The 13,837-nt window shown below is 32.1% G+C and overlaps 3 protein-coding genes across 3 annotated transcripts; all 3 read right to left on the reverse strand.

Annotated features, from left to right (window-relative positions):
• Positions 1-1,414: 1,414 nt before the first annotated feature.
• Positions 1,415-1,768, reverse strand: LOC107613341 (cortical cell-delineating protein-like). The gene has a single exon (XM_016315304.1). It carries the CDS (start codon positions 1,766-1,768, stop codon positions 1,415-1,417), a length of 354 nt encoding a protein of 117 aa, XP_016170790.1.
• A 7,178-nt stretch (positions 1,769-8,946) lies between these two features.
• LOC107613333 (uncharacterized) lies at positions 8,947-11,460 on the reverse strand. Its single transcript, XM_016315292.1, has 7 exons — positions 11,238-11,460; positions 11,066-11,180; positions 10,540-10,954; positions 10,307-10,467; positions 9,904-10,219; positions 9,397-9,615; positions 8,947-9,312 (listed from the first exon to the last, which is right to left on the reverse strand). Exons 1-7 carry the CDS (start codon positions 11,458-11,460, stop codon positions 8,947-8,949), a joined length of 1,815 nt encoding a protein of 604 aa, XP_016170778.1.
• Positions 11,461-11,588: 128 nt separating this feature from the next.
• LOC107613326 (uncharacterized) lies at positions 11,589-12,512 on the reverse strand. Its single transcript, XM_016315278.1, has one exon. It carries the CDS (start codon positions 12,510-12,512, stop codon positions 11,589-11,591), a length of 924 nt encoding a protein of 307 aa, XP_016170764.1.
• Positions 12,513-13,837: the final 1,325 nt, after the last annotated feature.

Raw genomic sequence — 13,837 nt, forward strand, 5'->3', positions numbered from 1 at the left:
CATCTTCTTTTTTTTTTTTGTTTTTTGCTCTAAAAAAAAGAACGATAACAAAAAGATGAAGGAAAAAAAAAAAAACTAACAATGCAACAACATTCAAGCATTTATCATGGACAAAAAAAATTCATTACCAATTTAGAAATTCAATATAAAAAAAGATAGATATGTAAACTAACAAAAGAACATAAATATATTTTGTCATAGATATACTACGTCATGTTTAAGAAATTGTGTCACAGTAAAGAAATTTTTGGTATTATTTTTGTTTCTGATATTGTCTAATTGGTTAAGAAATTTTTTGTGTCATGGTTAAAAAATTTTTAGTGTTATGATTGAGAGTAGTGCTAGGGAGCCCAGATTTGGAACTCTAATACCATGTCCTGAAACCACTCATCCCAAAAGCGTAACCTGATAGGACAATGTAACACTAATAATCATATCTCTAATACTTTCTAAACCTTCATTGTACACATTGTACGCTTAGGTCATTGGCTCCCTATACTTTCTCTATGATTAATTAAGAAATGGTTTCTGTGTTTTTTTTGTTTATGATTCTTTTTTTAAATAATTTTTTATTTTTTTTTTAATTTCATTCTCTCATAATTCTTCTTATTTTACTCACTAATAAAAAAATAAAATAAAAAAATAAAAAAATCAAACAAAAAATAAAAAATAAGATATACTATAATAACACCAAAAGAAAAAAAAAGAAAAAAAAAGAAATGTGAAAAAAAGAAAGAACCACACAAAAGAAAGAAGAAGAAGAAAAAGAAGGAACACAAATAAAAAAATGTGTGATTCACACGCATATTGTGTGAGTAATTTTTGATAAATTTTGATCAATTTAATTAGACTTGATTAATAAAAATATTTGTATAGATAATCGGATTATTAATTATAAATATTTAATTAAATAAAATAATTTTATGTTATTGTTTTTCTAACATGATTCTAATTAAATAGTACAAGGAAGAACCAAATAAATAATTACGAATAATTCACATTATTTTCCACGGATAATCAAAATGTTATTAGTTGTCATATATATAGTCAATTCAATCCCTAAATAATTAAAAGCTCTAGAAAATAGAAATTTCAGAAATATATAAAAAAAAAAGAATAAGTAAAGCAATTATTTGTTGAACTAATTAAGAATCACAAAACTTGCTTTAATTTATTAATTATTATACCACTGCAGATCATTGCTCAGTACATAATGCAACAACGAGTCGTCTTAGTAGTCCTTCCAACATACGAAAATGACAAATAAGCAGGAAGCTAATGCCTAATATCATCCATATTGTTAAACATGCAATAAAAGAAAAGCGACAAAAGAAAATTAAAAGAGATGCAGGCGATGATGACGATCACTTATTGACACTTCATAGATCGGCGTAGTGCATGCATGCATGTAAATTTAATTATCAGGGCACTTGAAAGAGGTGTCCCTCCTACAGTTGTTAAGAATGATGCTTAAGGAGAGTGGAATGTTGAGGTGGATGCCGAGAATGTTGGCTTTAAGGGCAGTGCAAAGACATAGAGCGGCTTCAAGATCAACCAGGCCTGCAATAAGGCTACAGCATGGCTGCTGTGGTGGAGACCCTGCACCTATGATCAACACTTTGGCGCACACTGCTAACTTTAGGGTATCAATAGGACAATGATGGCTCCCCGAATTCCATGAGGGCTCTACGGCGGTAGAATTCACCGTGGTAAATAGAAGGAGGAGGAGGAAGAAGGACACGGGTGTAACATTCTTGTTGGAAGCCATTTCAATTTAGTTTGAATAGAGAATCTGTAATGTATTGGTGTGGTTTGGAGGTGAGAATTGAGGGCTTATTTATATAAAAAAAATATTTTATATATACTAAAATTAAATATTAAAATTAGTTACTAATATATTATATATAAATACATATGTGATTTAATTTATTTTTAATGTGTATTTATATTTTGAATATATATTTTATATTTATAATTTATGTTAATAATTAATTTTAGTATACACGTAATATGATTGTATTTATAACAGAAGAATTTGTGAAGTTTATTATTTTTTAGTGGTGTATTAAATTTTTATTTGTTAATCGAAAATGCAATGTTGATTTTCTCTCACATCTATAATTTGAGTTTCTCTTTCATCATTTAGTTTATTTACCTTAAATTTAAAATTATATGTTTTATATAAATGAAATTAATTAGATTCGATTAATAAATTAGAATAATGCAATCTTCATTTTCTCTCACATCTTTAATTTGTTGTGTAAAAGTTTCTCTTTCATCTTTTAATTCATTTTATTTAGATTATTAGTATGCATTAAATCAATAAAATTAGATTCGAATAACAATTAGTTATGCGCGGATATTTTGCTAAGTTGTCGTATTTATGTCTTGGAGATATTTTAGACACGATATTTAGGCTGTGTTTGTTTTTGAGAACCGAACAAGACAAGATATTAAGAATAAGATACAAAAGACAAAGACACAAAATTTTGTGTTATTATATTCTATTTGATGATAAATTAGAACAAATTATGAAAATAAAAAAATAATTATGAAAAATATAATAATAAAAAATATAATTATTAAAAATTAATAAGAATAATGAAAGAAAAAAATAAGTCGTATCCCTTATTAGTATTTCTGTGTCTTTCCTGTCAGGATGGACACAAAATACACTAATTTAGTATCTTTGGACACAATGTCTCTGTCCATGTCTCATCTGTCAAACACGATTTTGTGTCTCTGTGTCTCTTATCTCAGTGTCTTGTCTTTATAAACAAATGCTGCCTTATTGACATTCGTCCAATATGCGTGTCTACTGTGTCCAATCGTATCTTAATAAAAAATAAAAAAAAATTTTTTGGACACATTTAAACACACTTAAATACCATTACGTATTAGCGTGTAAAACCTTATTCTTAACATATATTTTTTAAATAAATTTAGAAATAATATATATTATTATTTATTAAAATAAAAAATATTTTAAATATTTTATGTAATTAAAAAAATATTAAAATATTATTGTAATTTATCTAAAAAAATATTATATATATATATATATCGTGTTTTTATATCTTATAAAATTTTAAAATTCTTATTTATATATCTCATATCATATTATGTACCATATTTGTATCAGTGTCCTATATCTTATAAAATTTTAAAATTTTTATTTACATATCTCATATCATATTATGTACCATATTTATATCAGTGTCCATATATGATAGGTTATGCGTATTTTTTATCATTCAAATACATTAAATGCTTTAGTTTGTAATGATAATACTTTTCAATATGAAGCTTAAATATTATATGAACATCTGTAATAATTTGATTGAATTGAATAAATGAATTATATTATAGTGTCCATATTAAAATCTACTGTAATATAAAGTAATGTCCATTTGGCAGAAAGTTTTAAAAATTTGGAATTGAATTAACAAGTGGCAACATTTAGGAATCTAGCGTCTAACATTATAAGAAATATCGTTAAATTTGACGGCTAAATTGTCGATAATATTAAAATTCAACGGAAAAATAGACGGCAAAGATGGTCGCTATTAATCTTGTCGATTTTTTAAAATTCTAATAAAATTAACAGTGTTTCTGTCTATAATATGAGTTTGAGAATTTTACATTGTTACTAAAATCGACAACATTGCCGTCAATATTATTATATAAAATCGACGTCATTTCTGTCGATATTTGATTCAATAAAATCGACAATGTTTTCATCTATAATATGATTAATAAAATCGACAACGTTGCCATCGATATTTGATTCAATAAAATCGACACAGTTAGCGTCGATTTAATTATTTAGATACCGACAAATTCTTTGTCTATATTTTGTTTTTTTTTTGTCTATTTTAATTTTAAAAAGCGACAACTTTACCGTCGATTTTAATAGTTATATGTTTTAATTATTTTTTCTATTTGAAAAATAGTAAACAATTAATACAAATAAACTGTTAAATATAGAAATAAATTTATACAGAATATTAGATAACAAGACAAATAAACTTTTAAATATAAAAATAAAATTTATACTAAATATTAGATAATGAGTTTACAAACTTATCAAAATAATAAATAATCCTCTAAAATAAAGACTCAAGACAAGATAAATAACTAAACCTAGACTTATATTCGTTTAAATTGCAATCCACTAATAATACAAAATATTCAAAGTAAAGTAATTAAATAACCTACTCATACTCATCTAAATAATCATCTGAGTCATCAAGATCGTCAGAATCATCCTCCCTTTGAGAACTCTGTGATTGTCCTGGTCGCTGCAGAATAGGTGGGAGTTTTCTACCTGGGACTGGAGCTGTGCTTTTTTGAGAGCTTGAAAAAGTAAAAGGAGGAGGTGGGGGAACACGTGATCCAAAACTACTAGAACACATGGCCCTCACATACTCAGTCAAGCTGCTCAATTGATGACTAAACTGATCCATCTGTGAGTTGCTGGTGTTGAGATCCTCACGGAAGGATTCAACAGTTTGTTGCCACTCTCTTTTTTCTCTCTGGTAGAAGTCTTCAAGCTCTCTATATTTAGCGGCATGTTGTTCAACTTTCCTATTGAGTATTGTGACTCGTTCTCTAAGATCCAAAACATCAGTGCTGGTGGTCGTGGTTGGCCCATCAACTCGAGGTCGTACCATGGAAAAATCCCTTACCTCACCCATGCCATATACCCTACCTTTTCGTTTTTCACCCACTGTCTCAATCCATATGCTTTCCTCAGAGATAGGTGGTAGATCAGTTACACCAGCCTCTATAGCAGCCTACCGCTCTTGCTCAGCTTGAAACATACGCTCTTGAAATATATCCTACAATGAGGAGAAATGATTGATAAACTACTATAAGTATCAATAATGTAAAAGCTAAGGGGATATGTGAAAAAAATAAGTCCAACATTACAATGAAGGTAAGTTACCTTTGTCTTTCGAGAGTGTTCATCAACCCATTGAGTCCTATCCTCTTTGCGAGTATGAGTGTGCTAAAAAAACTCATCCATACATGATGGTCTTCCAAGTGAATGATTCTACATAATGTAATCAAATTATCAACAAATATGAGTGTACATAAACGTCCCAAGTTCAATCATCTCCACAAATTGTTTGACTTTATACTCACTCAATACATCACAGGTTGAAAGAAATTGCAAGGCAACATAATAAAAATATATCAATTATTGATGGTTAATTAAGAAGTTGGCTTTTCCTTTTTTTAATTTCTTGTTTGACTTTTCACTTTAAATACTACATATGTGCATAGGTATAATAATTCACCATTTATGATTACATAATACGTACATGGTTTCCATCTCAGTTTTGACATCACCACACATAACAAAGTCATCCAATTATATGTGAACCTTTTTAATCAATTGGAATAATAAACCATAATTCTCTTATTCAGCAAGTGTTAAAACAATTTTTATAGGTAGGTTAACATGTTCAATAATAAGCTTAACAACAAAAACATGTACAATACACACAGATGGAAGTGCTCAGAGGGTAGGTAAACTATAGCTTCATCATTGAGCTCAATACCATTAGACCTTACTCAATCAACAAGTACTTCAATCAATCCTTAAAAGGCTACACAATCAAAGGCCACACAGTTCGAAGCTCCGGCATGTACTCATTGTCCTCATTAATTTATGTAATTCATCCTTGTTGCAGCTGACTAATTATTGTTCATTTGAGGGAGTTCTATATTGCAAGCCTTATTTTGATCAACTTTTTAAGATGACTGGCAGCTTTGACAAAAGTTTTGCAGGTAACGAATTAAATCAATTAATTTCACTAATTACTAACTACTTGTTTAATTCTTAATGCATAAGCACTACTTGGATTATTGTAATACACACTGAATTCATCTTATTATTGTAAGCACTACTTGGATTATTAGTATTTATCTCCTTTGATCTGATTATTGATAAATTTAGGAGTTCCAAGTACTAAAAATGCTGCAGGTACAAAGCAATAGCAAGGTAGAGTACTAGGAAATTTCACTACATTGGAAGTCATGACCTTATTGCATGCGAAAACCATTAAGAACCAGATTTTTTTATACTTGCTATTATTTGTATATACTTTGGAAATATCTATCTATTTGGATTTTGGCAACGACACTATTTATATATGATAAACAATCATAAAAAGTGATAATATGTCCATTTAGAGGAATTATAATGGCAACTGATAGTATAAAGTAAGAAAAAGATTTCTATAAGCAATTTACCAAGCGTAACCTCACTTCTGGAAAGGTGGTGCCTCCTGCAGTGTGAAGAGAGGTACCTCGAATCGATTTCCTTGGCAGCTATATTTCTCGCCTATAATTGTCTATAGGCATCAGTGTCCCAACGTCTCATCAATTCTCCAAGAACTTGTGGTGGGATCTAATATGGACGGGCACCTTTTTTGCGAATGACATGGAGCATACCTTGTAAGCGCTTGGCAGCTCTAAACCTCCAAGCTTGATAGATATCATCCTCTTTTGTGTCAAAAATGTCAAAGCATTTCTATTTTAAAAAAGAAATAACATCTTGTTATTATATAACATACTATGATACATAACATTGTAAAGTACGTAAAATAAGGTAGATAAAATTTACCCTCTACTCTGTCCACCATATTTTTCGAGTATCATCATCTGCCTCATCAAAACTCAGCCAAGACTTGTTGTAGTTTCCCTTAAAAACTTGAGAAATACGCTTCAAGCCAGGCTTAGGTGGGTGCCAACTACATCAAAAACAAAAAAAAATGATAAAGACATATTACTTAGTAAAAATAAGACATTCTATTCATAAAATTTAAAGCAAATAACAAATCATTTGGCACCATCAACCGCTGCTAAATAGAATCTGTCAGCGGTTCTTGTGGCGGTTTCAGGGGACGCTACCAAATGATCTCATTTTGCAGTGGTTTTTCGGTAAACGCTGTGAAATGTACCCATTTTGCAGCGGTTTTAGAGGACGCTACCAAATAATCTCATTTTGCAGTGGTTTTTCTGTAACCGCTGCAACATATACCGTTGTTGAATACATTGATACTTGTTTTGCAGCGGTTTTTTTCTAACAGCTGCAATATTATTTTTAACTTGAATTTTTTTTATATAAACATTATTGCCGTCTTAAAACTATTCTAGTCCTCGCTATTTTTTTTACTGAAAAAATATGTTTCAAATACTGCAATTTAATGCATTAAATAAATTTTCATTTTTGTGTTACATAAAAAATAATTCATTAATTAAAAAAAATTTATAAATGAATAACAAAATAAATTTACGAATCAGGTTTTCTCTTGTACTATCAACCATTTTGAGTAAGTATTCAACCATAAATGGTAACATAAAAATCAAGTGAACGTCCGAATTCATAAACTCAAAACAAAGTTCAATGGAGCATAAAAATCAGAATTACTAAAGTAGACAAACAAGTTTTGAGTCAAAATTTCTCATCAACATCGTATTGACCTGGTCAGAAATACTCTGTCAGAAATCCGCTGCAGTGACGTGATAACGGATCTGATAAGTCATCTCCAAACCATGACAACTTGTTCAGATTGAAACCCCTTTTTGCAGCACGTACGGCATCTTCTCTATGTTGGGTGTTTAAAGTTTCATTGTCTTCTGGAACCTTATTGAGCTCAACATCCCTGGAGATGTCATATCCACCGGAGGAAATATCATCTAAATCATCTTCTGAATCAGTGTCTGCTCCATCTAGAGTGTCAGCAACTATTTCGCCTGAATATTCAGCTGACACTGAATATATGAACATGCAACCAACAACATCTAAATCTACTTAAAAGATAATGATAACTTCCAGGTCATTACCTAGTTATTAAGGAAAAAAATTGTGGAATTATGGAAAGAGGACATTCAAAATTAACAAATACAAAATTAACTATTACCATCTCCTTCATCGGTAGTTTGGACAGATTTCTTGGAAAGAAGCTCTCTAATAGCACGTTCTATATACTTCAATTCCTCTGTTGAAGCAATCTCCAACTCAACACCATGCGAGTTATTAAAGCGCATCTGAACCATAATAAAATGTATAGTTGATGGTCTTTTTTGTAAAGCATATTGTGTCTCTGTAATTCACTTTCTATGCTAGAAATTTATTTCTAATCTTTAATTCAGCAAGTATGTCTTCAGATGTCCTTCCAGCTACAAATGTCACAAAAACATAGCCAAATTTCTTCTCGTACCTTAATCCCCATTCATAAAGTTCCTACAAATTTTAGCATGAACGTAACAACTATCATTGGTTAAATGTTGTACGCATATATCAAAGTAAAATACTTATTAATCAAATAATGTTTAACTCAAGTGTTTAAGGGTACGGCTAATGAACAGACCTGTATAGTAGCTTCGTTCGCCGTTTTCAAGTATTCATTAGAACAAGATCGTCCTGATAAAGTCTCCAACCAAGACCTAACATTCAACTTACGGTACCATATGTCTCTGGCAACCGTAATTGCATGTTCCAATGAAAAGAATGGAGAGGCCATAGCCATTTTGTTAGCAAATGTTGTGCCTGCAACATGATGAGAAATCCTCCGTTTTCATTACTCCTGTTACAACACCATTTTATATTAAATATATTTGTCAATGATAACAATATCGTAATTCAAGATAATTTACTCGATATCATAATATTCTTTATTGGAGGTTAAGAACAATAACAATGATGATGAGAACAACAAAGCCTTGAAAACTAACTTTTAAAAGCAAAAATCGTTGGAAAAAATGAGGAACTGGTGGTATTCATGAAAATCAACTTAAAATGAAATCTTAATTCAAATACGAAAACACAGATAGTAATGTAACCAGCAAACTGCGTACATCATGAACACTGATAAACTTATCAAACACACACATATACTCTAAAAATGATGTACATGTTTTGCCATATTTTCACTATGCCACATAATTGATGTTATCAGAAACATCTGCTACTAGGTCTTCTATATCATCATCCCTTGTCAACTGTAAATCACTGATGTCACCTGCTGCTGACAGGTTCAACCTGGGCTGAGGAGAAAAAGTAGCTTTAACATCTTCATTCTCTCCTCCCATGACATACAAGTCTCGTGGTTTTACATGAACCACTACACTCCATTCTGGATCTACTTCATCACGTACATAGTACACGAGATGAGCTTCTGATGCCAATATGTATGGTTCATCCTCTTCTCGATCACCGGTGTGAATTGGACGAGCAAAATTAACGCTGGTAAGGCCCAGATGGTCTTGTTTGATTCCTCTGCTCGTAGTTGTATCAACCTAAATACATTTGAACAAAACCACTATGAAATGGCAGCTGTAGTTCAGTTCGATTATGTCCACAATTTTTCCATAATATGGAACACTACCAATAGCCACTCTGTTGTCACGCATGCTGGCATAACTTCTTGTATTAGATGAGACATAAACTCCACTATTTTGTATTTTCAGCCCGTCTTCCTTTGTGATAGTTCTAAACTTGTACCCATTGACATTATATGCCCCAAAACATCTTGCCTGAAGCATGGGACCACATGCCAGCAACTTCATTTCTTTCGAATGTACAGTACTGTCCATTGGAACCTAGCACCATAAATTAGAGTTTGTTCGTATAAAAAATTGGAATTTATAATTTATAATTCTAGGGCACAAATAAGTCGGTCAGGTTAAATTTCTATGAACTTCACGCTTGAACCGGCGAGGAAATTCTGCATGCACAACACGGTCTATCTTAGATTACGACCTTGTTTGATCCCGTAATTTTTGCTTGATTTCTGCCCTAAATGTACTTTACGACATAACAAGAAATTAGTCCGATGACTGAGTGTTTGAAATTGGTTATAATTGTGCTTAATGATTACATGTGCATACGTACTCAATAAACGGAGCGACGGCCTCGCAATTGACTAGCACATGACGATGTGCCTGATCTCTTTCCATTGGGGTCAGTACAAAATGTGATATAGCCCCTGAAGCTTTTCCAATTTCTGGGAACATATTACATCCTGTATTGTTTGTAACATCAACAGGTCGATCGTCAACTCGCGCTGGTCGATTAATTCTAGTCTCAATATTATCCAAATATCTGGAGCAGAATGTCAAAATCTCCTCGGATAAATAGCCCTCCACAATTGAGCCTTCTGCTTGTGCCCTGTTACGTACGTATTGCTTCAATCGTCCTAAGTACCTTTTACATAAATACGACATAACGCTTAGTATATACGTAACGAATTTGAAAAAAAAATGTCTTGAATGCGTTTAGTAGCAAGCTAACCTTTCTATTGGAAACATCCACCGATAATGTACCGGACCACCAAGTTTTATTTCATCAACGAGGTGCACCGTAAGGTGAACCATGACAGTGAAGAAGGATGGAGGAAAAATCATTTCCATCTGACACAGAGTTTGCACAACATGATTCTGAAGGGCACCAAGCTGCATAGGATTTACAGCTTTTTCACAGAGTTCTCAAAAAAATGAGGACAGATTCGCAATCACATTCGATACCAGACTTGGCAATGCATTTTTCACCAAAATTGGAAGTAATTGTTCCATAAGAATGTGGCAGTCGTGACTCTTCAACTCATACAACTTGCGCTGCCGGATGTCAACACAACGAGCAATATTGCTCGAGTAACCATCTAGAAAGACCACATTCTGTAGAGTCTTCAGGAATACATCCTTCTGTGGATTCGACATTGTGAAGATTGCTGAAGAATATTTACCACCTTCGTCCGGCCACAATTCAGACCTTATGCCCATACTTTGTAAATCTTTGCGAGCCTTAAGATTATCTTTTGATTTGACGCTATCGTTTAAGATAGTGAAGACCACATTGTCACAAATGTTCTTCTCTATATGCATCACGTCAAGGTTATGACGCAACATGTGATCCTTCCAGTACGGGAGTTCAAAGAACACACTTCTCTTTTTTCAATACGAGTCATCTTGATCTACATCTTCACCAATGCGTCTTCTTTTGGCTGTCAAAGTTGAGTTCTTCCCAAACGACACTTGCATGTTACACTGCTACCTTAAGACATCTGCTCCAGAATATTTCTTCGGTGGATCTCTGCTTTCAACTTGTCCGTCAAATCTAATCCGGTCTACTCTATATTTATGGCCCTGATTCAAGAAGCGGCGATGGCCTGTGTAACACCATTTTCGACTGAATGTTAGTCACTGAGCCTTAGCGTCCACATTACACGTGAGACAAGCTAACCCACTATACGTGTTCCACCCAGATAAATTTCCCAACCCTGAAAAATCGCTAATAGTCCACATTAGCGCCGCACGCATCTTGAAAGTGGTCCCCTTATTAGCATCATAAGTTTCAACGCCATCCCAGAGTTGCTTCAACTCATCCACCAGGGGCTCCAAATAAACATCGATGTCGTTACCCGGTATCTTAGGACCGGGAATAATCATAGATAGTATAAAAGATGCCTATTTCATGCATAGCCAGGGAGGAAGATTGTACGGAATAAGAATTACAGGCCAAATGGAATAAGTGGTACTCATATTTCTGAAAGGATTAAAACCGTCACTTGCTAAAGCTAAGCGAACACTGCGAGCATCGTTAGAAAAAAAAAAGGATACTTTGCATCAAAGTCTTTCCATGCTTCAGCGTCCCTTGGATGCCTCAAGTACCCATCGTTATTATTTGCCTCCTTATGCCATAACATGTCAGATGAAATTTTGCTACACATGAATAACCGTTGCAGTCGTGGTATAAGAGGAAAGTAACAGAGAGTCTTCGCTGGGAGAGGCTTTCCATTTTTCCTGACAGGTATTTTGAGTTTTATAACGGAACCCTTTCGCGTCTTCTGCTTCCATCGTGAAGTCCTACACTGCTTGCATTTGGTTGCGTCCTCATCCTCACCCCGATACAACATGCAATCATTTGGGCATGCATCTACCTTTTTGTACTCAATCCCTAACTTTCGGATAGTTTTCTTGGCTTCATACAAAGTGGACGGAAATTTGGCTTGCTCAAATGCATCCCGCAATAAGTCCAAAATCATCGACATAGCCTTGTCACTCACACCACACATACACTTAATGTGATGAAGCTTCACTAGGAAAGACAATTTTGAGTATTTCGAGCAGCCGGGATATAATTTTTCCGCTCCATCCGCAAGAAGATTGGCAAAATCCTGTGCCTCGCAACTTCGACCATCGTACAAGTACGGCAACTCTATATCATCGTCTTCTACAGGATCCGCTGTTGTGGTCTCCTCATTTTCAGGAGGCATTGTGAAGTTAAATGCCTCGTGCACTATTTGAAGATATGGATTCACCTCGGGTGTAGGTTTCTCAACTATCGGTGTGCAAGTAGAGCTCTCCTCAGCTAGTTTCTCACCATGACGCAACCACAAAGTATAGCCAGCGGGAAAGGGCTTTATCAACAGGTGGTCATACGCATCCTCTCTTATTTGCATAAATTGAAACCCACATTGAGGGCATGAACACTTTATCATGTTATCCGACGATGCATTCGCAAATGCAAAGTCTAGGAACTTATTAAGTCCTCGTCTATATTCTATGCTATCTCGTGGCTTAAGAATCTAGGTTTTGTCCATATCTATTATACACCAAATATATGGTTTAATAATTAATGTGATACAACTTTTTCATCACTAAAATAATGTTAAGTATCTTGCTGTATTCATTCCACATGATATAAGAAATACCATTCTAAAAACATAACATGTATGGTAAAATACGTGTGCAACTACGAACATTAAAATTTATACTAAAATGTGCAGTAAAGGTAGAATATAAAACTAATATAGAACAAAAAATATGCCTCATAATTACAGTTATAATACGACGATAAAATTTACGCCAATTACTTTTTTGCAAAAAATAACAAGATTCATTTTTACATATAATAATAGTCATTCATATAAGTTCATTCATGGAGTACCGTACGACAATTTTTGTACGTAAAACACTCCTCCTATATACCTTTTTATAGGAGGGGATTCAAAATTTCTGTACTCTTATTTGTATTCAAGGTTTATTTTTATGTTTTATTTTAGGTATGTTAATAAAAAATTTTAGCATTAGTTTTAATTTTTTTGTATATTCTAGAGCTATTTTTTTCTAGCTTTCTTAGAGGGGGGCGAGTAGTGGCATCGGCCCCCCTCAAATTTTAAGAAACTATACTTATATATGACATATGTATTTTAAGAATAAAAAAACATTACATAATTTAATAGTTTTATATGTAATTTTACTACCTTAATAATTTAATTCACTAATATTTTTTACTTAACTAATTTAATATCTTTCCCTCAAGTCTTTGTACCTTTCAAATTAGTCTTTATAAAATAATATGTATTTATTTTAAAAACATCATTTATTTTTTTATAATACTATATTTAATATTTATATTATTATATTCAAAATGACTTACGTAATTATATTTTGGTAATCACGTTATGTACTTTAGATATTATGTTTCTTGTAAAAAATACTCATTTTTCTTCTAAATTTACGTTCTTAAAAGAAAAAATAATATAAAGATATCTTATATCTTGTATCTATAAGAGTACTGTGTCTTTCAAGTAATTATTAATTTATAATTTATTTTCAAATTTTTTAAAATTTTTGAAAGAATTAATTTTTGAATAATAAGATATGTGATAATTTTTAAAATAAACCCGCTATATATTATTGGTTTTTTTATAATTTTATAATATACTCTTGATATTGTTATATTTTTTTTATGTAATTATTATATTAAAAATAAAAATGTGAAAAAAAATTTTATATATATATATATATATATATATATATA

The sequence above is a fragment of the Arachis ipaensis genome, chromosome B1, assembly GCF_059453495.1.
Source record: "Arachis ipaensis isolate K30076 ecotype BB chromosome B1, ASM5945349v1, whole genome shotgun sequence".
Taxonomy (NCBI): Eukaryota; Viridiplantae; Streptophyta; class Magnoliopsida; order Fabales; family Fabaceae; genus Arachis; species Arachis ipaensis.